The 23879-nt window shown below is 38.7% G+C and overlaps 1 protein-coding gene across 1 annotated transcript in view; it reads right to left on the bottom strand.

The window, feature by feature from the left end:
• Positions 1–4785: 4785 nt before the first annotated feature.
• Positions 4786–23879, bottom strand: part of LOC132381228 (peroxisome proliferator-activated receptor delta-like) — a 54463-nt gene continuing 35369 nt past the window's right edge. Inside the window, exons 5-7 of the mRNA XM_059950580.1 lie at positions 23539–23741; positions 10488–10935; positions 4786–8867 (exon numbers count right to left, since the gene is read on the bottom strand). Coding sequence (XP_059806563.1) covers positions 8620–8867; positions 10488–10935; positions 23539–23741 — 899 coding nt within the window. The 3' untranslated portion in view covers positions 4786–8619. The remainder of the gene's footprint in view (positions 8868–10487; positions 10936–23538; positions 23742–23879) is intronic.

Raw genomic sequence — 23879 nt, 5'->3', positions numbered from 1 at the left:
AGACGATACCAAAAGTTTATTCAGATACATAAAGTGTAAAAAAAAGACAAGAATGGATATCAGACCACCAGAAAACAATGCTGGAGAGGTAGTAATGGGGGACTAGGAAATGGTGGATAAATCGAATAAGTATTTTGCATCAGTCTTCACTGTGAAAGATGCTAGCATTATGGTGGAAGTTACAGGTGTCAGGTCTTGAAGCGTGTGAAGTTACCATCACTCGGGAGAAGGTTCTTGGGAAACTGAAAGCTCTGAAGGTAGACAAGTCACCTGGATTAGACGGAGATGGTGTATATTGCTGGGTTCTGAAAGAGGTGGCTGAAGAGATTGTGGAGACATTAGTAATGATCTTTCAAGAATGACTGGACTCTAGAATGGTTCCAGAAGACTGGAAAATTGCAAATGTCACTCCACTCTTCAGGAATGGAGAGAGGCAGAAGAAAGGAAATTAAAGGCCATTTAGTCTGACCTCAATGGATAGAAAGATGCTGGAGCTATTGTTAAAGATGTGGTTTCAGGGTACTTGGCAGCATATGATAAAATATAGTCAGCCTAGTTTCCTCAAGGGACAATCTTAACTGCCAAATCTATTGGAATTCTCTGAAGAAATAACAAGCAGGATACACAAAGGAGAATTGGTTGATGTGTGTGTATGAGTTTCAGAAGGCCACTTTTTAAGATGCCACATGTGAGGCTGCTTAACAAGCTACAAGCTCATGATATTACAAGGAAAGTTCTAGCATAGATAAAGCAGTGGCTGATTGGCAGGAGGGAGACAAAGCATGGGAATAAAGGAACCCTTTTCTAGTTGGCTGTTGGTGACTAGTGGTGTTCCACAGGGTTCTGTGTTGGGAATGGATGATGGAATTGATGGCTTTGTTGCAAAGTTTGCAGATGATAGGTGAAGAGGCCCATAGTTTTGAGGAAGCAGAAGCTATAGGAGGACTAGAATACGAAAGCAAGGATGTAATGTTCAGACTTTATAAAGCACTGGTGAAACCTGACGGTGTATTCTGAGCAGTCTGGGGCCCCTTAAAACAAATGTGATGAAACTGGAGAGGGTTCAAAGGAGATTCAGGAAAATGATTTCAAGTTTGAAAGGCTTGTCATATGAGGAGCATTTGATAGCTCTGGGCCTGTAATCACTGGAATTCCAAAGAATAAGGGGTGAACTCATTGAAACCTATTGAATAGTGAAAGGCCTGATAGAGTGGACTTGGAGAGGATGTTTTCTATGATGAAAGAGTACAAAACCACAGCCTCATAATAGAGGGACATCCTTTTAGAATGGAGATGAGAGTAATTTTTTTAGCCAGAGGGTGGTGAATCTGTGGAATTCTTTTTCACAGTCAGCTGTGGAGGCCATGTCTTTATGTATATTTAAGGCAGAGTTTGACAGATTCTTGATTGGTCAGGGCATGAGGGGATACGGGGTGAAGGTAGCAGGATGGGGCTGAGAGGAAAAATGGATCTGCCATAATGAAATGACAGAGCAGACTCTATGGACCAAATGGCCTAATTTTGCTCCCATGTCTTAATTTCCTCCTTTTGTAGAAAATTTTTCTTACTGTGGACTGATAAACACCCAGGTCTTTAGAAATACTTTTGTAGCCTTTTCCATCTTCATGAAGCTACAGTTCTTCCAACATGGTCCTTTGAAAGTTGTTTTTGATTGAGGCACAGTGAACATAAACAGACCTTTCTTGAGAAGATCAGGCTCTGTAAGTAACTGGACTTGTTGAGCCTTTTTTTATAGGACAGTATACCTCAGCAACCCACACCTCCAAATTCATCTCATTGATTGGAACATCTGAGGTTCATATACTTTTTTAAACCTAAAATGTGATTGGGTACTCAGTATTGACAAGAAATATTACAATTGTTCATATGTTATTAGTTTAGACAGATTGTTTGTCTATTACTGTGACAGATGAAGATCAGACCACATTTTATGAGTAATTAATACAGAAAACCAGATAATCAAAGGGTTCACAAACTTTTTTCTTGCAACTGTATTATACACTTCATGGATGTTAATGAACAGAGAAAATGTCTTCCCTTCATTAAATACTACAAATCAGCATGATCACTTACATCCATAGTGAGCTTCAGATTTGAGAATAGAAGATAAAATGAACACTGAGCTTCACATGACACCAACAAAGGACAACTAAATGACACTAATCATTGGAAACATATGAATGGCCTGTCTATTAAGTCATCAGTCACATTTGAGAAACAATAATTTTAAAATAGGTAATTTTGCTTTTAAAGTCCAAGCTATTGCAATATTATGCAACAATAGTCATCCAATCAAAAGAAAGAACAAAAGGCTATAAGTGCTTGGGATTGGAACCCCATGTTATTATTGTGTGTCTAGCCAACAGTCCTTCCCTCCACTAATCAAAATGTGAACTTTTTAGGTAGTTCCAAGAGTATGAATTTCTTAGCTGAAAGACCCATTCATATATCCATGTCAAGCTGTTCATTCAACTGGCTATAAAAATGCCTGTAGGGACTAATCTCTATATAAACAAATATTCCCACCGGAATCAATGAAATACATCAGCTGGTTATTAAACCAGAACTAAGTTCATTTTGAATAACTTCTTAAAAAACCCTTTCCTTCAGATTCAGTGTTTGCATCAAATGAGTTTCTGAAATGTTTTTAAATGTTTCTACCTTTCTAGTAGAATAACTTACTCCAAAGACAGAACATTCCAACCACATTTTATTTTGGTTAATCTTTTATTTCAATTGCCTGGTCTTTCGAGGTAAGAGGCGTCATAAATGATCTTTATCATAAAGGTACAGGCCAAGAGACCCCGACTTATCCACAAGTCACAGCGCCAGTTATTAATTTCACATATTACAAAAAAAGTTTTATTCCCACAAGTTTCTAAAAATAGTTATTTTTGGCCACATGAGCCTGAACTATTTAATTATATTGGCTGGTTTTCAATAAAAATAACAATGTAGAAAAGAAAACTTAAGGAGCAAAAATAAATGGTGAATGTGTTAACAGTGAAAGGTGTACTCCATAAGACAAAAGTAACAATACATCAAAGGATTGGCCCCTAGTGGTTGATAATCTGCAGAATTTCAGCAATTCTAGTGGGATTTTGAAAGAAACATTTGGAGATGTTAGAAACCTCTTCATGTTCCAATCAAGTGACAGCATTAAAATAATTCTGAAATTGTAGCTGTCAAAATTGTAACTGAATATAGAATACACAATGCAGACCTAAATAGCTATTTATGTCATCTTTGAATATTTGTTGAAAGTCACAAATGACACAACAAAAAATACCATTTTCCTACTTAATGTTATGCAATTTACAAAAGTTTATTTTTCCCAGCTTTTATGTGGAAGTTCAGTAGCAAGCTACCCTGCAGACAAAATACTGAATCAAAAAACTCATTGTCCTGCAACTCCTGAGACATAACCAAAATGGTACCCATAACTCTTATGGTTCAGTATGATTAACTAGAATATGAATGAACTACCCTGCATGGGCAAGCATAACTGTTTCTGTTCCACTATAATGGGATCCTTTCCTATGGACATCATTACTAAATTGAATTTTAACTACTGAACACACACACACGTCTTGTAACTAACGTGGTAAACAAGGAAGATAGTCAGGGATGTAAAAGTTTTTAAAAAATTATCGTGGTGAAATTCTTCAATTAGATGGCACAGTTTCTATGTCCTGAGTAGACACTTGTCAAGTTTCTGTAGGTACTTTATTGAGAACACTATCGTCTTCAACCAGATTTTAAAACAGGAAGTGCAAAGTATTTTCATTTGTCCATAGGACAGGTAGAGTTTTTCATGACCAGGACTCCAGTTAAATGAAAACAGTGAATATTACTGTAATTACTAATGTTCAGCTCCATTTTTACATCATAGTATGATTTACTTAAATTGTGAAACTTCATTTGGACAAGAGGGCAAGACGACCAGAGGCCACAACCTCAGAATAAAGTGACATCCCTTTAGGAAAGACATGAAGGATAACTTATTTAGCCAGAGACTGGTAAATCTGTGGAATTCACTGCCACAAACAGCCGTGGAGGCCAAGTTACTGGGTGTATTTAAAGCAAAGGTTGATAGCTGTTAGATAAGTAAGGGTGTCAAAGGAGAATGGGGTTGACATGGAGTAATAAATCAGCCATGATCAATGGGCTAAATGGTCTAATTTTGCTTCTACATCTTATGGTCTCATGAACATGCAACAGAAACCCCATTTGTCTGGTTTGGAAACTGAGCTCAGGGGAATCCATTTCTGTTTTATAAAACATTAATGGGAAACCTCGATAACCAGGAGTGTAAAGTTAATACACCAGAAAAATCCTGGGTGTGAGAAAATGATTGAATGATGCAATGCTTGTTCAAATTAGAGGGCTTGGTCCCCGTATCACTGATAAAATAATGAGTTTGTTCTGCTACTATTAAACCAAATATCTGACAACACTGATTTTAGTTCATTAACCACCAACTCCACTAAAAGAAAGCTCTATTGATTGTAGACAGTTCTAACATAAAACACATGCTTACAATGGGTTTTTTAAAAAAAACTTTTAGTACAAAATCAGTGCAAGCAGCATGTTAGAACCACATTTGCCAGGTAGTGCATAGCCTCATAAAATAAAGAAAAGGGAACATATTTTTCTAACCCAAAAAAAATCACATCAACTATACAACAGGCTTCTGTTTAGATAACAAACACATTTTTAAAAACAAGAGACGCATAGCCTGAAAAAAATAAGTTTAGCAAAACATACATAATAAAGCATATTTATTGCATCTCCCACAGACATAATAACCTAATAATACTAAACAAGTAATTTTAAAAGGTTATTAACAATTTGGTTCCAAAACTAAATAAACCAATATTTATACTTAAATTAGTATTAGAGTCCATTAGACTAAAAACTTAAATCAATTTTCCAGGTTCCTTTTGCAATCATTGCATTAGGCTCATTACAAATATAAAGCTGATACATAGCTAGTTGGTGGAAGATCTCTTAAGAATGTAACAGTCAATTGAACAAATACAGTTGGTAATGAACCTGGAGAGCACTAATGTACAAATAAAACCATTTAGAGTCTGAAGTAAATCGTCAAAAAGTGCACAAATCAATTTCAGACTTTGTTCTATGTTTACATACTTTTACCATCAATCATCAATTACAGTTATTGCCAATGAGTAATTGTTTATCAATTGCAGTTTTTGATGAAAATAACTAGACAACAGGTAACATCTTATGGGAAGCAGTGGTATTGCAATAGGTATCCTAAGAATGTTAGAAAATAGTACAAAAAATACCGATATTACATGAATAAATCACCTTGCTTAAAAAAAGTCTTAATATATTATCTGAATCCATTAGGGTCATCAATGAATGCTTAATGTTTCCAGTTTAGAACTCAGATGGGCATAAATAAAGAAATAAATGTCCTTGGCACTTCTTTCTGAATGCACTCCTTCAGAAAAAAGATTTGTGGTTCGAGCAGACACAAGTTATTTTATCTTTATTTTTCATTACTGTATTTCAATCATTCAATCCTGCATTATCTTTTAGCACATGAAGATCAACCAGGGCAATAATTTGTTTTCAAGTGCTGGTGTGACTCAATATGACTCCAGGAAAACTAATGAGTGATATTTAAAAAACAAAATCTGGCAAAAGATTTGAATTGTTTTAGTAGTGAGCATATGCATCCATATTTTCCAACATAATGTGCTTGTCCTGAATACATATTGATTTTACGAGGTAAAGAGGTCTCAAATAACTTACAAGTGTGAAGTGCATCAGGGTATCATATCATATACAGTAAGCATAGGGCCCTCAATTCTTATTATATTTCACGAGGGTATACTCAAAAATGTCAAGTTTTGTATTGAATGGAGAAAACTACATCCCTATTGTGAATTACATATTTAGGATCCTACAAATGTAAAGGATGATAGCAAAAGCATATAATTTAAGTTGCCCATTCCATTCTGCCACCCTAGACAGTAGCCCCCTTTAATACACACATTTTTGTGATTCTCATTTCAAATAGCTGAATCACAGAGATCACCCCCCACCCCGTGAAGAAAAAACATCCACACGCACACACCAGATCCAAATCTGCTGAAGTGCACAATTTAGGATTCTCAAGTTAAGTGATTTGGCAACTAAGTTTAATGGGGCTGATGGGATTAATAAGCTATATTTTCCACTTCTGATCACTATCTAACACCTCTGCCAAGTAATGATAGAAAATCCTTCAGCTTCAACTCTTCTACATTCAAGCCTTCCCAAATTTTAGGATGTACCTCAGCATCAGTGTTCTTGTCACGGTAACACAACCCAGAGTGAACATCTCTGGAAGAATAATTCTAAAGTAAAAAATCAAAAATGATGTGGAATTGAGAGAGAAATGGAATTTTTTTTTAAATCTGAAGAAAAAAATGTAAGATTTTGGTCAGTTGAAAGAGACAAAACTTACTAAATGGATTCAGACGGCATGATTTAATCATGAGTCATTGTTACAAGCTCCTCAATCACTGCTCTTCTTCCCAAAGTTAAAATCCTGTATTAGCACTTCTCTCCTGTCTTCACTATGCTCTGCAGCATGTTCAATTGAACAAATAATCAGCTCTTACCCACTCAATACTGCAAAACCATGCCAACTCCAGAGGGCATCCTCAACTTGGAAGATAACACAGACTTCAGAAATCCTTTCGAATTCTAGTCAAGAGACCCAGCCATAAAATTATATTAAAGCTATAGCAATTAAATAAACAACAAAACAAAATACAAACATGGTAAATATTAACACTGGAATTTATTGTGGCTTTATGGAAAAATGTCCACATTACACTGGCTGATATTTAGGCTATTTATGATTCCCACTGTCAAATTCACACTGAATTTAAATTTAGTATGGGCTCTACTTTGGAACAAGTTTAAGGGTGTCAATTTTTGTGGCATCATGCACAGCAAACATAAACTTGAAAGCTGGATACATTAATCAAATCAGAAAATGTTGGAAATGAATCAGATCCAATAGCACCTGAAAAATCATACTAACTTTGAGGGACAACTAGAACTTAATGTTTTGCATTTCAAATATTCATAGGTTTGAATTCTTAGTATTATCTATCAGTGAATTAATTCATTTTTGAATTGATGTATAAGATTCCAGTGTTGTAGCTTAAGACAGACTCTGTCAACCAGTCAAGAACTTGGGAGATCTGCCTTCAGACTTGCTTTACTAGCTTATTGAAGCATTCCTCTTTAAAATCATTTATGGAGCAAACTGCAGTATTTTCAGGTCCATTAGAATTCCACACATTCCAAAAATATGACAAAGTTTCAAAGATTGCTTCAACATACAATGCAATAGAGAAGAAAATACTGATGCATCCTTGTGCTAATAAACCACACAACAGAACACAAAACAGCACTAATAGGACATGTCAATTTTCCATAGAAATTCCCAAATTAGTAATTTTAATGAGGCCAAATATAAATTTGTCAATTAATGTAGAATAATTTAAACCAAATATTTCATAACTAATTTACAAATTCACTGTCTTCATGTAAGCTATTTTTCCACTTAAAAAGCTTACGGCTATATTACTTCCCTAGAAGAGTCTTCATTATATAAATAGGAAGCTTTATTAAAGTGTGAAAATATCCTGCACTTTAACCACAGTGAGGAAGGAATGCTCATTAAAAAAAAGATGAAGATTGTAAGCATACTAGATAGAATATATGTAAATACCGACTGAGAGCCAAGTTCAATAAGGGGTCAGTTTTTCCCCAATCCTTAAAGAATTTACAAACTTGCCCTCAATTGAATTTGGTCAGTGTGTATGGCTGTCAGATACAGAAATTTGAATAAAGTGACTTGTCAATTTAAATGAAATTCTTCCTCACTAAAGAATGAATTACATTTATCTAAGCACCTCATCACATTTCTGAGAAAATTCAAAGTGCTGCACACAAAGTCTTTTTGAAATTTTTTGTCTCCCTCCCCCCCAACCCCACAAATGCTACAAGTCCATGTCTAGCTCTATAAATGTATGCACATTCTTACCCAAGTACTTCTTGGAGCAAGTCGTTCTCTACAATAGACTGTTATACAGTATAAGCTACACTTACTGTAGCAATTTTATAATAATTTCCATATCCTCTAATTATATAAAAATTAAGACTGACCAAACAGATTATGCTGTTAGGCTCAGCAAGCACAGTACCATTGGATAGTTCTATAAAATTTGCTTTTGACAATTGTTGTGTCTATTAAGCAGAGGTATTAATACTGTAACCAAGTTCAAATTACAACACCTATCATATTTATTGCAGTATGTCAGTAGTGTTGTAAATATGCAGATTTTCATAATTCTTCAGCTGTAATCATAAAGTCTGTTCAGCTGATTTCAAATGAATCAGCTGCAACCTCCAAATGAAGAACAAATGAGGAGTACCTAGTTACAGATCTATTGTGTATCTCAAGAAGACCTTTGATAAGAATCAATTGGAGTCATGATGGTTAGTTGTGGGATTGGGGTGTCTGGGAGTATTATATTAAGCTGAATATAGAATGTGCAATGTTTGTCAATACATGTCCTTGTATATCTCTTGTAGCAGCGGATGCAATGAAGTATCTGCTTCAGTTTTCTTAATCTTCTGAACAAGCTGTGCGTGCTCAGTGACTAGCTGGCGCAGGTCAGCCATTTTCTGGAGGAGCTTTGGAAAGAGGTATTGAGAGTCCGGATGGTTGGCTTGCAAGTGTAGGCTCAATGCTTGGAGAATGCTGTCCTGCATTTCTTCAATCTGCTTCACACTCATTAACCCAGGACGGTCTACATTAAAAGAGAAAAAATAAAACTTATAAGACGAGTTTGTTCTCATTTTGTTTTGATCTGGACTAATTGTTCAGCTGAGTAGTGCCATATCACTCTGCTCCTTTCATAAATTTTAAACTCTAATAAAGGAGCCAAAAGGGATCAAGAATCTTAACACAATTTCCTGAATTTGGAAACCAAGATAGAAATTAGAGATGCAGCAAGTGCAGACCAACCTTTTTTAAACATATTTTGTCATTTGCTATTGAGAATTAAAAGGTTTCTAAAGGTAAGCTATTGTTTGAGGATAACAAGGAGGAGCATCCTATGCAGGCAGGTGAAAGGTGTAGCTGGGAAATTAACCAGAGAAAAGAATGGTGCCGAAATCTCAGTGGAAGGCTAAAGAGTGAAAATAATGAATGGAGTTAAAATTCATAAGGAAGTACTAGGAAAGTTCACTATGCATAAAATAACTTAGTCTGACTAGATGGACTGCAGAAGTCAAAACTGAATACTACAGAAAATTTTATTAGATTTTGTTTTAAATTATACCCTTTTTATCTTTCTAGATCTTTTGTCCTTCAAAATTGGTAATGTTTCCATCGATCAGTAGACATTTTCTTCCCTTATATATGCCAACTTGAAAAACATAATCCTACATACTCCTGGTCTGTCAAAAAAAAAGGTTTACAATGGAGAATAAACATATTAGTTATAGTGGTGAAGCTCTGAAATTCTCCAATCTGTGAAGCTCCTACATGGAAATAAGAACAAAATGCAGAGTTAACATATAAAAAAAATCTGCTAATGTCTTAATGAAGAATTGGCAGTAGACTGAACAACCTATAACGGCTTGCTTTTCCAATGTATTAAGATCATTAACCAGGAGCCACAGATTCCAGGTAAGGGATTTAAAAAAAAGGATAGTTCTATAAACACAAGAATTTCTGCACATGCTGGAAATCTTGAGCAAAACACTCAAAATGGTGGAAAACCTCAGCAAGTCAGACAATGTTTATAGAGGAATAGAAGAGAATAAACTCTTGACATTTTGGGCTGAGACCTTTCATCAGGACTGGACAGGTAGGGAGAAAGAAGCCAGAATAAGAAGGTGGTGGTAGAGGAAGGAGTACAAGCTGGTAGGGCATAGGTGAGCTGAGGTGAAGGTTGGGGCGGGGGGGGGGGGGTGGAGAATGAAGTGAGAAGCTGGTAGGTGATAGGTGCAATAGGGAAAGGTCTGAAGAAGAAGGAATCTGATATGAGAGGAGAGTGGACTATAGAAGAAAGGAAAGGAGGAGCAACACCAGAGGGAGATGATAGACAGGTGAGGAGAAGAGGGTTAAGAGGGGCATCAGAAGGGTAAACCTACTTAAGCAATGACCTGTTATCATTTGGTTCACGTTGTTTGATGGTGCACTGCATAAAGACTCAGTTGTAACCTTCAAAATTAATTAAATGCTTAAAGGACAAAAAAAAACTGCAGCGATATGAGAAAAATGTGGTCAATAATGGCTAACTTTCTTTTCAGAAGAACTGGTACAAGTTCACAGGGCTGAAAGCTTCCTATTCAGCTGCTCTGTCAATAATTTTATGACGTGAAGGGTGTCACAGTTGCAGATCCAAAAGTTATTTTCTTACCTCCACATAATATAATGGTGGCTACAAACAGAGCCAAGTCGCTATCATCCAGTTCCAAGGCATTGAACTTCACTGCAAACTCAAATTTGGGTTCCATAATTTCACTGAATGGCTTGCGCAGGCTCCTCAGGAATTCCCGAGTAACAAATCCATTTCCATTAGCCACAAGAAGACCATCTTTATTCATAATCGATGCCAACATGGCAAAAATGGCTTCATGAACACCATATTTTAGTAATGTTACCTGGTCATTTAGGTAAAGGTTTAAAAATTCAGGGATGCACTTGGCAAATTCAGTCAGTTCTCTTACTGTTTCAACAGTTGTACACTGGCAGCGGTGGAAGACATGAACTGCAATTTCTTTGTTCGGAATTCCATTTACTGATTGCTTCCAAACTAAATTTTTTTCAGCCTGCCAAAGAGTTTCCATGTCATGAATAACAAAAGGCTGCATTCGGGAGAGAAAAATAAGGATTATATTTTAAATTTTAAGGAATTGAATAGAACTGAAAATACAAAACTGATGTTTCTCTACAGGTCTACTATATATTTATTAATCAGTTCATGAGTGCAGTAGTATTAAAACAGTCATATTTTACTCAGGCTGGCACATGTAGCAGCAAAATCTACTGGGCATTAGAAGCATTACCAACACAAGAAATTACAGAAGAATTTTTTAAAAAGGTACAAATTAAAAAGAATAATATTTAAGCAGCAGGTTATTTTCTGCAGCATTTTAATTAAAGTGAACATAATCAAATGAAACAATTTATTCAAATTGTGAAATAAACTGGTTAAGGAAGGGAGCAATTCATAAATCTTCAAAGATTAGTCAAAAGGGGCATGTCACTGACAACCATCAAAAAGTTAAGAAAGAAGAAACTACATATAAAACTGAATGGTGAGAAATGCTGAAGAAGGTCAAATTGGCTTTCCCGTTCTTATTTTTTTTAAAAGCCACATCATTCTTTGTCTGTTTTCTGGCCACATGGTTTAACTTCTACTTTTCCCAAAAACAACTAGACTATTTTCAGAAATTCCACTGCTCTCTACAACTCTAACAATCTATTGGCAACTTTCCTCGACTTTGTTTACATGCAATCCATTGACAATAATGAATGCAACAGGTGAGCTCCCACATGCACAGAATGTAACCCTGATCCATTTCCCACTGCTGTTGATCATCTTCACTGATAACCACAAGCTGAGTTCAAACTGATGCAAGAAGTAAGAAAGTTAAACGTACAAACCTAATGTGTTGGTATTTGAGTATTGGTGCTGTGATGAGATAGTGTTGCAGATACCATTACTGCAAATAAAATATGTATTAAGTGGCATCAGTTTGCGAGGCATAATTGCCAGTTATGTTGAAAACACAAACTGCACAGAATATCCTAAAAAACAGAGCACCAAAAGACCATGCAGCTGAAAAGATTCAGGAAAGTTCTCTGCGAGCATGTTGGCTGCCCAGAGTTGAAAGAGATAGATCTGTTAAACAGAGCAGAATAACTGATCCCTTCCCAACTGCAGGTTTGGGCCGAGACTATTTCTCACAAAATTTGTTGAGGGTGAGAGGAACTATTGCAAGTATTTGGTGAGTTTGAAAGGTCTAGATGTCCATCAAAGTTGTGCCACCAAATTAATTGATTTTTTTAAGTCTGCAGTGAAGATTTTGAGCACAGTGTGAGTTAGAAGACGGGTTATGGTTTAGAGACAGGGATGAGGGAAAGTTAGAGATCAGGGACAGTAAATGAAGAATCGGGGCAGGATTCAGTGGTTGTAGTCCAGGTCAGAGTGCTCTGTGGTCCAAGGCCAGCAATCCCCATGAATGGGTGACAGGTCAGCAGGCACTGGGAATGAAGACAAGCAATCCCCATAGTCACAGACTAAGGTTAGCTAGCCCTGTGCATAAGGGCTGGTGCCTTCCATTCTCCAAGTCTGCAAGTCAAATCAACAAGTACCAGATCGAGTTCCATACGGGCAGGAGGCTCAAGGGCTGGTGAGCACCCCTACCCCACCCCAGGTCAGTGAGTCCTGGGGTGAGCCAGGAGGTCAAGGTGCAGAGGTCAAAATTCCATGATCTAGGGACTCATAATCCACTGAGTCCGGGGTTGATAGCCTGAGGTCGGTGAAATCCAGAGGCTGAAGCCAGAGCTCAGCAAGTCCAGAGGTTGAGGTCCAAAAGTCGAAACCCCTGGGTCAACATGTCAAGAAGGTTAGAAGTCTGCGAGTCTGGGCCAAGGACTGGAGGTTGGATACCATGACTGCGAGCCTGAAAATCCAGAAGCAAGAACTAGTAGTCAGTAGCCTGGAGGCAACCTGTCCTGTGAATGTGAGTGGGTAGGTAAGGATCTTGTTTTCTTGTTGATGTTTTGTTCTGTTGATCTGCTGAATATGGTAAACATGATACTGGCACTGGAATGTGCTACAACACATTTGTATTAACGCAAATGACACAATTCACTGTATGTTTTGATATACATCTGCTAAATAAATATACATAACTGAATCTGGTTGAAGCAAAATACTTTTGTAAACAGAATGTAAGACAATTTTATTGCATTAGCACCATTAAGGAGGAGCCAAGGATAACACAGAACATAGAGCAGTGCAGCACAGTACAGGTCCTTTGGTTTAATCCACTCCAAGATCAATCTAAACCTTCCCTCCCTCATAACCCTCCACATTTCTTTCATCCATGTGTCTATCCAAAAGTCCCTTAAATGTCCCTAATATATATTTCTCTACCAACGCACCTGGCAGTGAGTTCCACTCACCTACCATTCCATATAAGAAACCTGCCTCTGACATACCTGCTATATTCCCTTATTGCCCTAAAATTATGCCTTTTGCATTAGTCATTTCTGCTCTAGGAAAAAGGTGCTGTTTTTCCACTCTATCCATGCCTTATAACATCTTATACACATACATCACAATCTGCAAAAGCATTGCTGAAATAGCAAGGAATAGGGTCACCTGAGAGACTTATATTTACTGTGTAAGACCAGAGATACAGAGTATTCCAATGAGCAACAACAGAACCCACAGCCAACTTGTCAGAGCAAGGGTAACAGACCATATCACATGCAGAGGGCAAGCCTCAAAGGAATAAATTGTGACTCACCATTTTTGTTAAGTATTACAGTAGATGTAAATTGTTGTGTAAAAAAGCCTGTTGTGATTATACCCAATATACCTGTACTCTGTAGCTATTGTTACGGTCAAGCAAATGCCATCGCTTAGATTAAACTGAGTATCTTCAAAGTACAAAGATGTACACCTCCAAAAGTAGTAAGTATTACAGATTCTTTGCAACCTCAATGTCTTATTCAATTTGGAACACAACTTCAGACTACATGCTGTCTTCATCACAGGTACAGACTTCCAACTTTACAACTTAGGCTACCTTTGCTCTCAAGAAATTCCATTGTTTTTGAAGCCAATATATGTGCATTTTAATCCCCCAAATTAATAATCCAATTATTTCATTTTTGACTAATGATTTCCATTATATTCAATGTATCTAAAACTTCACTGAAAATTTGCTGGTCCTTTTGTCTTCACTTTCATTCTTCACTAACTAAACTGCATCTGCAACTTTCTCAAGTTATCCAAGTTAGCTGAAGCTCTCATTCCTGCCTCCAGTTCACTGCCTGCAATTACCACTTCACTTTACAGAAACAAGCACAAGTCTGGAACTCAGAGTTATACTTGCACATAAAGCAGCAGCTAAAGAAATGGACTAATTCTAGAAATTTAATATTGATTTCAACTTAAATAGCCTAAAAGTTTATAGTAAAGTAGCATTTGACAATTATTTTAATTTTTTTTATCTAGTGCCACTAGTTCAAGATTTATTCTGAGCCAATACAAAATCATGTTCTGAAGATAAAAATAATAAAGGATATACATAATGTTACTAATCTTCCAAAATTTGTTCAGGATTCAACAAACCTCAACCATTCAATTTGGGTAGATGGCATACATATTTATATTGTTGAAAAACAGAAGCTAATTCCATTACTAAGTGTTTTGATGCTGGAAATGCTTTAGATCTACAAACCCCATTTCCAGAAAAGTTGGGATATTTTCCAAAATGCAATAAAAACAAAAATCTGTGATATGTTAATTCACGTGAACCTTTATTTAACTGACAAAAATACAAAGAAAAGATTTTCAATAGTTTTACTGACCAACTTAATTATATTTTGTAAATATACACAAATTTAGAATTTGATGACTGCAACACACTCAACAAAAGTTGGGACAGAGTTAAAATACGATTGAAAAGTGCACAGAATATTCAAGTAACACTGATTTGGAAGACTCCACATTAAGCAGGTTAATTGGTAGCAGGTGAGGTATCATGACTGGGTATAAAAGTAGCGTCCATCACAGGCTCAGTCTTTGCAAGCAAGGATGAGCCAAAATTCGTGAGAGAATTGTTAGTCAGTTCAAAAGGAACATTTCCCAATGCAAGATTGCAGAGAATTTAGGTCTTTCAACATCTACAGTACATAATATTGTGAAAAGATTCAGAGAATTCAGAGACATCTCAGTGCGTAAAGGGCAAGGTCGGAAACCACTTTTGAATGTGCGTGATCTTCGAGCCCTCAGGCGGCACTGCCTAAGAAACCATCATGCTCCTGTGACAATTATAGCCACCTGGTTTCGGGAGTACTTCGGAAAACCATTGTCACTTAACATAGTCCATCACTGCATCCAGAAATGCAACTTTAAACTGTATTACGCAAGGAGGAAGCCATACATCAACTCTATGCAGAAACACCGGCGAGTTCTCTGGGCCCGAGCTCATCTCAGATGGACCGAAAGACTGTGGAACCATGTGCTGTGGTCAGATGAGTCCACATTTCAGCTAGTTTTCGGAAAAAAATGGGCATCGAGTTCTCCGTGCCAAAGATGAAAACGACCTTCCTGATTGTTATCAGCGAAAGGTGCAAAAGCTAGCATCTGTGATGGTATAGGGGTGCATCAGTGCCCACGGCATGGGTGAGTTGCATGTATGTGAAGGTACCATTGACTCTGAGGCATATATTAGGATTTTAGAGAGACATATGTTGCCATCAAGGCGGCGTCTCTTCCCGGGACGTCCATGTCTATTTCAGCAGGACAATGCCAGACCACATTCTGCACGGGCTACATCAGCATGGCTTTGTCGACACAGAGTGCGTGTGCTTGACTGGCCTGCTGCCAGTCCAGATCTATCTCCTATTGAAAATGTATGGCGTATCCTGAAGAGGAGAATCAGACAACGGAGTCCACGGACTGTTGAGCATCTGAAGTCTCATATCAAGCAAGAATGGACAAAATTTCCAATTGCAAATCTACTACAATTAGATTAAAAAGTGTTATTAAAAGAAAAGGCAATGGTAAACATGCCTCTGTCCCAACTTTTGTTAAGTGTGTTACAGCCATCAAATTCTAAATTTGTGTATATTTACAAAATACAATTAAGTTGGTCAGTAAACATTTTGAAAATCTTTTCTTTATACTTTTGTCAGTTAAATAAAGGTTTACGTGAATTAACATATCACAGATTTTTGTTTTTATTGCATTTTGGAAAATATCCCAACTTTTCTGGAAATGGAGTTTGTAACTAAATTTTTCGCAAAACATAATCCCAACTTTTACTTCAGAAGAACATTTTTGGGAAATGTACAGCTATTTACTAGCTTGAATTTTGATAACGGTCTTTTCTCACATATAGAAGATTGTGGGTTCAAGTTCAAAATGTCGTTTGATCCACTGAGGTAATGTTGGCTGCTTGTAGAGTAATTCAAAAACTCATATTCCCCTGTTCTTTCCCTATCACTCTTCAAAAGACTCCCTCTCAAGTGATAACCCACTGATTCCCTCTCATTTCCTTTTGATGGTGCTGATTGACCACACTTAAAGTTCAAAGTGAATTTATTATCTAAGTACATATATGTCACCATACACTACTTAGGTTCATTTTCCTGTGGGTATTCACAGTAACTACAAAGAAATACAACATAATCAATGAAAACCACACAAAACACAGACAGGCAAACAACCAAACAACCAATGTGCAAGACAACAAACTGCAAATAAAAGACAGAGAAAGTAAAAATAATAATATTAAATAAGCAACAAAGCAACAAGAACATGAGTTGTAGAGTCCTTGAAATTGAGTCCATAGGTTTGGGTGAGCGAAGTCATCCCCTCAGGTTCAAAGGCTTGACAATTGAGGGCTGTTCCTGTTCCTGAACCTGGTGATGTGGGACCTGAGGCTCCAGTACCACCTTCCTGATGGCAGCAGCAGCAAAAGAGCATGGTCAGGATGGTGGGGTCCATGATGATGGACATCATTTGCTACAGGTGAATGAAATTATTCACATTGTTCAGGAGGGTACACGTATGTCACCATATACTATAGGGTAACAGATATTTCTGAACCTAATTATATGAGACCAAAGAAAACATGGCTTACATGGGTGAGGGCCCATGAAAGCAGCATCCATCATATTGGGGCAGAACTCCATGTAAAAGTGCTCAATGGGTGGGCTGAGCTGTATCCACTCTGCAGACTTTTCCATTTCTGGGCATTGGTCTTTCCATGCTATGATACAACCAGTTAGGATACTCTCCACTGAGCCTCTATAGAAGTTTGTCAAACGTTTTGGTAACATGTCAAGTCTACGCAAACCTCTAAGAAAGTAAAGGCACTGCTGTGCCTTCTTTGTGAAGGCAGTACGTGCTGAAACCAGATAGATCTTCTGATATAATGCCAAGGAATTTAAAACTACTGACCCTTTCCACTTCTGATGCCCTAGTGGGCCTCTTGCTTCTTCCTCCTGTAGTCAATAATTAGCTCTTTGGTTTTGGATGTTCAGTGAGAAGTTGTTGTTGTGGTACCATTCAACCAGATCTTCAATCTCCCTTCCATGTGCTCATTTATTACCTTCTTTGATTAGGCCAACAATAGTGATGTCATCAGCAAACTTAAATAGAGCATTAGAGCTGTATTTAGCCACACTATCACAGGTGTAAAATGAGTAAAGCAGTGGACTAAGCACACAGCCTTGAGGTGCACCTGCGCTGAGGGAGAGTGCAGAGGAAATGTTGCCAATCCATACTGAATTGGGGTCTGTATGTGATAAAATTGAGGACCCAGTTACATAGGGAGGTACTGGGGCCTGGTCACTTTGTGAAGAGTTGAGGGGATGATCGTGTTGAATGCTAAGCTGTGGTTAATGAAGAGAATTCTCATGATTGTACCTTCATTGTCCAGATGTTCCGCAACTGTGTGAAGGGCCAATGAAATGCATTTGCTGATCTGCTATGTCAGTAGGCAAACTGAAGCAGATCCAGGTCACTCCTCAGGTAGGATATGGCCAACCTCACAAAGCACATCATCATAGTGTACACAAATGCTACTGGGCAGGTTACCACATTCTTCTTGGGCACCGGTATGACAAAAGCCTGTCTGAAGCAGATGGATACCTCAGACTACCGAAGCAAAAGTTTGGAAATATCCGTAAACACTCCAGCCAGTGATTAGCACAGGTCTTCATTACTTGGTCAGGTATGCCATCCGGGCCAGATGCTTTGTGGTTTCACTCTCTTGAAGGATGCTCTCATATCAGTCTTAGAGGATGAGATCACAGAGTCACCAGGGACAGCGGGGATTCATGAAGGTGCCACCAAGCAAGCACAAAGGCACTGAACTTATCTGGGAATGAAATCCTGTTGCTAGGTTGTCAAGGATTCCTCTGTGATTCAGTTTAGCCTGATTTGCTTGTGTGATAGCTTTCTGGAAGTCATATCTTTACATCTTGTACTTCTCTGGATCACCAGTTCTGAATGTCACTGATCTAACAGATTTCGAATTTCTTGGTTCATCCAGGGCTTCTGGTTGGGGAAGACTTGGAGTGATATTGTTGGGACACGAGTGACTTTATAAAGTTAGTGGCATATTCATTCAGGTCCTTTGATGGGCCCAGGACACAGTCTCGAAGCAGTCCCACAGCCACTCCTGCCTCTCATGATCACCATTTTGTTGTCCTTACCTCTGGTGCCTTACTCTTTAGTCTCTGCTTATATGCAGGTAGGAGGTCAGCCAGGTGATCAGATTTCCCAAAATGAAGTTGACGGATGGAACTGTAGGCATTCTATCATTTCAAGTGTGTTGGGTCCTCTGGCACTGCAGGTAATGTGCTGATGGTAGTCAGGCAGAGACTCCTTCAGGCTATCCTGGCTTAAGTCACTGGCAAGGATGAGAAATGCATCAGGGTAGACTGTTTCTTGTTTGTTAATCATGGCACTCAACACATGGAGTGCTTGCTTAATAACTGCCTTTGGCAGTATGTAAACTGTGGTCAGGATCACAGTGGAGAATCTTCTCATTTAGAATGGTCGCACTTAATCATTAGATGTTTCAGATCAGAAGAACAAGAATGTTCGGTATAATTGCAAGCAATGGTTGGTCACCACCGCCCACCCCAACGACTCCAGGTTAGCCAGGGCTTCTTGGTGTCATACCCATATTTGATCAAATGCTGCTTTGATGTTTAATTTTTAATTCCATTCCTAACTCTGACAACTTTGCACCTACATTTGTATAATGGCTAGTAGATTGTACCCATTTATTTCTACTAGTGCCATTATTTTACCCATCTCATTTGAATTACTCCTATTCCTTGCATACCTTATTTCTCTTACGTGTGTCCTTAGTTTTACGGAATCTTGGTTAACCCCTTCCGTGCCAGATGCAGAGATTGAAACAGACGGATTCACAATACATCATCAAGATAGGTCAGTCAAGTCTCTCAAAAGCAGAGCTGGAGGTATATGCCTCATGATTAATTCCTCGTGGTGTCAGCGACATCCCAATATTGCTCACCAGACCTGAAATACCTTGCAATTAAGTGCCAGACATTTTACTTGCCACAGGAGATTTATGTGATCATTTTGGTAGCAGTGTACATTCCACCTCAGGCCAATGTTAAACGGACTCTAGACAACCTGAGCAATGCGATCAACAAGCACGAAACAGCACATCCTGATACCTTCCCCATCGTTTCTGGGGATGTTAACCAGGCTAGCTTGATAAAGTCACTAAATAATTATTGTCAACAAATCATCAGTAGCACCAGAGGAAACAACACACTGATCACTGTTACACCATCATCAAGAATGCCTACCATGCTATTCCACTCCCTCACTTCAGAAAGTCTGATCATCTGGTTGTACATCTATTCCCTGAAATAGGCAGAGACTGAAGACTGCAGCAGCAGTAGTGAGAGCCAAGATGGTATGGACCAGGGAAGCACAGGAGCACTTACAGGACTGAGTCACCTTCAAATCTGGATGAGTATGCCACAGTTGTTACCGACTCATTAAAACCTGTGTGGATGAGTGTGTGCCTATGAGAACTTACTGTACATTCCCAAACCAAAAGCCGTGGATGAATCAGGTTTGTAGTCTGCTGAGGGCTAGATCTGTGGCACTTAAGTCTGGCGATCCAGGTCTGTACAAGAAAATCAGGTATGACTTGTAGAGGGATATTTCAAGAGCCAAGAAACAAATCCGGGAGAGGTAAGATACGACATTGGATGAACGTCAACCCTGACAGGGTTTGCAAGCCATTACTTCCGACAAAGCAAATCACACCATGAACGGCGCTTCTCTACCTGATGCCTCAACTCCTTTTATACTCACTTTGAAAGGAAGAATAATAACACAGCTATGATGTTCCCTGCAGTATCCAATGACCCTGTGATCTCATCTCAGAGGCTGGCCTCAGGCTGTCTTTCAAGAGACTGAAGACTCGCAAAGCGGCAGGGCCCAATGAAGTATGTGGTAAGGCGCTGAAAACCTGTGCCAACCAACTGGTGGGGGTATTCAAAGACATTTTCAATCTCCCACTGAGTGCAGGAAGTTATCATCTACTTCAAGAGGGCAACATTTATATCAGTGCCCAAGAAGAGCAGTGTGAGCTGTGTTAATGACTATCATCCAGTGGCACTCACATCTACGGTGACGAAACGCTTTGAAATTGGTCATGACTAGACACAACACCCATCTCAGGAAGGACCTGGATCCACTGCAATTTGCTTATCGCCACAATAGGTCTAGAGCAGACACAATCACAATGGCTCTCCACATAGCCTTGGAACAACTGGACAATCCAAATACCTATGCCAGGATGCTATTTATTGACTATAGCTCAGCATTTAACACCATCATTCCTGAAGTCCTGATCGTAAAGCTACAAAACCTAGGCCTCTGTAGCTTCCTCTGCAACTGGGACTTCCTAACCAGAAGACCACAACCTGTCTGAATTGGTAATAACATCTCCATCTCACTGACACACCTCAGGGTGTGTGCTTAGCCCACCACTCTACTCTCTCTACACCCATGACCATGTGTCTAGGCACAGCTCAAAAGCCATCTATAAATTTGCTGATGATACAACCACGGTGGCAAAATTTCACGAGAGGGTGCTGTGGTAAACTATGTATACCTGCCCGGACACACCCCTCTGCTGACTGCTCCTGTGTTTCCTCCCACAGACCCCTGTATAAAGGCGACTAGGGCACTGCTCCTCCCTCAGTCTCCGAGATGTCGTGCTCCCTTTTTGCTGCTAATAAAAGCCTATCGTTCACTTCCAGTCTCCAAGAGTTATTGATGGTGCATCAGGTGCACAGGAGCAAGATATACCAGTTAGTTGAGTGGTGTTGCAGCAACAACCTGGCACTCAACATCAGCAAGACCAAAGAGCTGATTGTGGACTTCAGAAAGTGTACGGTGAGGGAACATAAACCAATCCTCATAGATGGATCAGAAGTGGAAAGAGTGAGCAATTTCAAGATCCTGGGTGTCAATCTCTGAGCACCTAACCTGGACACAACATACTGATACAGCTATAAAGACGGCAAGACAGCAGCTATATTTCTGTGAGATTTGTTACAATATGATGCATCTTCAGATATAAGTGGACTAGGGAACCCTGAAGGTACTGTGTCTCAAGGCAAATGCGTCATCATGCAACTTTGAAACACCAGCTGTTCCAGACAGTAAGTGGAAAGATAACTTTTCTTATCAAAATCTAAGGACCTTTCCTGCCTCTGCAGAAAAAAGAACCGCGTATTTATATTTATTTACCGTACAAGTAGTATCCTCCTTTCTCTATAATCTCCTGTCTCCTCTACCTTGCATGTTCCCAATTTGTGCAAGGTACTCAGACCATCTGCTCAACTGTTTCTTCTAAAATCTTCTTTTCAAAACAAATTTTCTCATTCAATCCATCATTTTCCTTTGTCCCTCACAGCCCAGGCTATTTTCAATTATTTCTTGGCCGATTTCTGATACGTCTTCCTACACAAAATTATGTTCATCCAAAACTTTGCAGATCTACATTCTAACATCCTCTTCTTTATTGACGTATATTAGCTCCCAAACCCACTCAAAATTTGCAGCTAGTTTTAATCCTTTTATAGCCTCATCCATCTATCTCTTTGTAATCTCCTCTAACATAGTGCCAACCCTGAACTCTCTACTCCATCTTGGCTTCTGGTTTGTCATCACTCTCTACACTTCTGTCAGCCATCCCAGTGGAGTGTTCAAACATTTTCATCCTATTTCTCCCCTACTTCTCCACCTCCAAGTGCCTCTTTAAAAGTGCTTCCATGGCCAAATCTTTACACCCTGTTCCAATGCAACTTTGTATTTATTTTCATTTGTTTGGCCACACAGGCCATGTGCAAAACACGCAGGCCAAGTGCAAAACATGCAGGCTGGTGGACTGGTGTGCAAAAAACAAGCTCAGCCTGAATGTGGAGAAGACAAAGGAAATCATTGTGGACTTAAGGAAGGTGCAGATGAACCACCTCCCTCTGTGAATACTCTCCTTACTGAGAGTTAAGTGCACCAAGTTCCTGGGAGTTTACATCATGGATAACCTCACCTGGTCCCTTAATATCACCTCGCTGAACAAGGTGGCACAGCAGCACCTCCACTTCCTAAGACGATTGAGGCAAGCAAGGCTCCCACCCCCCCATCTCAACTGCATTTTAACAGGAGCACCATTGAGAGACTATGATGCATCAAAACAAGAACGTTCAGGATGAGAAACAGTTTCTTCCTCCAGGCCATTAGGCTTCTGAACTCCCTGCAGCATCATATCTGAAATGTCACTGGTTAATCTGTTCCATATCTTACAATATTTAATATTAAAGCACTTTAGTTTGTTATTTATGTATGATTCATCTGTAGATTTTATCCGTTTCTTCTTAAGTTATTATGTGTTATGTGTGGCATATGCTTTACACCCTGGTTCAGAGAAACTGTCTTGTTTCTATATACATTATATGATTATATACGTTATATAAATGTATTTAGTTAAATGACAATAGACTTGATTTCATTTGACTTGAGTACAAATAGCTATCATAAAATTCAGGATGTAATCATCACATGGTCTGTACACACCAGCTGTGTGGTGAAAAAGGCATAACACAGCCTCTTTCGCTTCAGATGGCTGAGTAAGTTTGGTATGTGCCTTCATTTCCTAAGAACTTTCTACTGGGGCACAACTGAGAGCATCCTGACTGGCTGCATCACTGCCTGGTCTGGGAACTGTACCTCCCTTAATCACACTAATCTGCAGAGAGTGGTGTGAACAGCCCAGCGCATCTGTGGTTGTGAACTTCCCATGATTCAGGATATTTACAAAGATAGGTGTGAAAAAAAGGGCCCAAAGGATCTTTGAGGACCTGAGTCACCCTAACCACAATGTATTCTAACTGCTACCATCCAGTAAATGGTACCACAGCGTAAAACTCAGGACAAATAGGCTGCAGGACAGCTTCTTCCACCAGGCCATCAGACTGATTAACTCATGCTGATTTGAGTGTATTTCTATGTTACATTGACTGTTCCATTTATTATAAATTACTATGATTGCACATTGCACATTTAGATAGAGACATAACGTAAAGATTTTTACTCCTCATGTATATGAAGGCTGCAAAAAATAAAGTCAATTCAATTCCCTCCTTTTACTTACAGGGTCTTTGGTAGCTTTTCCACTTAGGATATCCCGTGCTTTTTTCTTAGTCATATTGAAGTTCTTTAGATATGCATTATAAACATGCTTTGCCAGTGACTTTAAGTCAGCTATCTGTGGATTTTGAACTGCTGCTTCACCAGCTAGAAGTCCCGCAACTAGCTTTTTCTTCTCTGCTTCAGGCATTCGGCCAAAACGAATGGCTGTTACCAGAGAAAAGCAAACATTAGATTTGGCAAATAATTGGCTTTGCTTTATTAAACTTGCATTAATAATGATTTGGCTGGTCAGGAAAAACAAAGTCTGTTTTCAACAAAGGGCAGGAATTGTAGGCTCTGATG

The sequence above is a fragment of the Hypanus sabinus genome, chromosome 25 (genome assembly GCF_030144855.1).
Source record: "Hypanus sabinus isolate sHypSab1 chromosome 25, sHypSab1.hap1, whole genome shotgun sequence".
Taxonomy (NCBI): Eukaryota; Metazoa; Chordata; class Chondrichthyes; order Myliobatiformes; family Dasyatidae; genus Hypanus; species Hypanus sabinus.
This window is presented reverse-complemented; position numbering and strand designations above follow the sequence as displayed.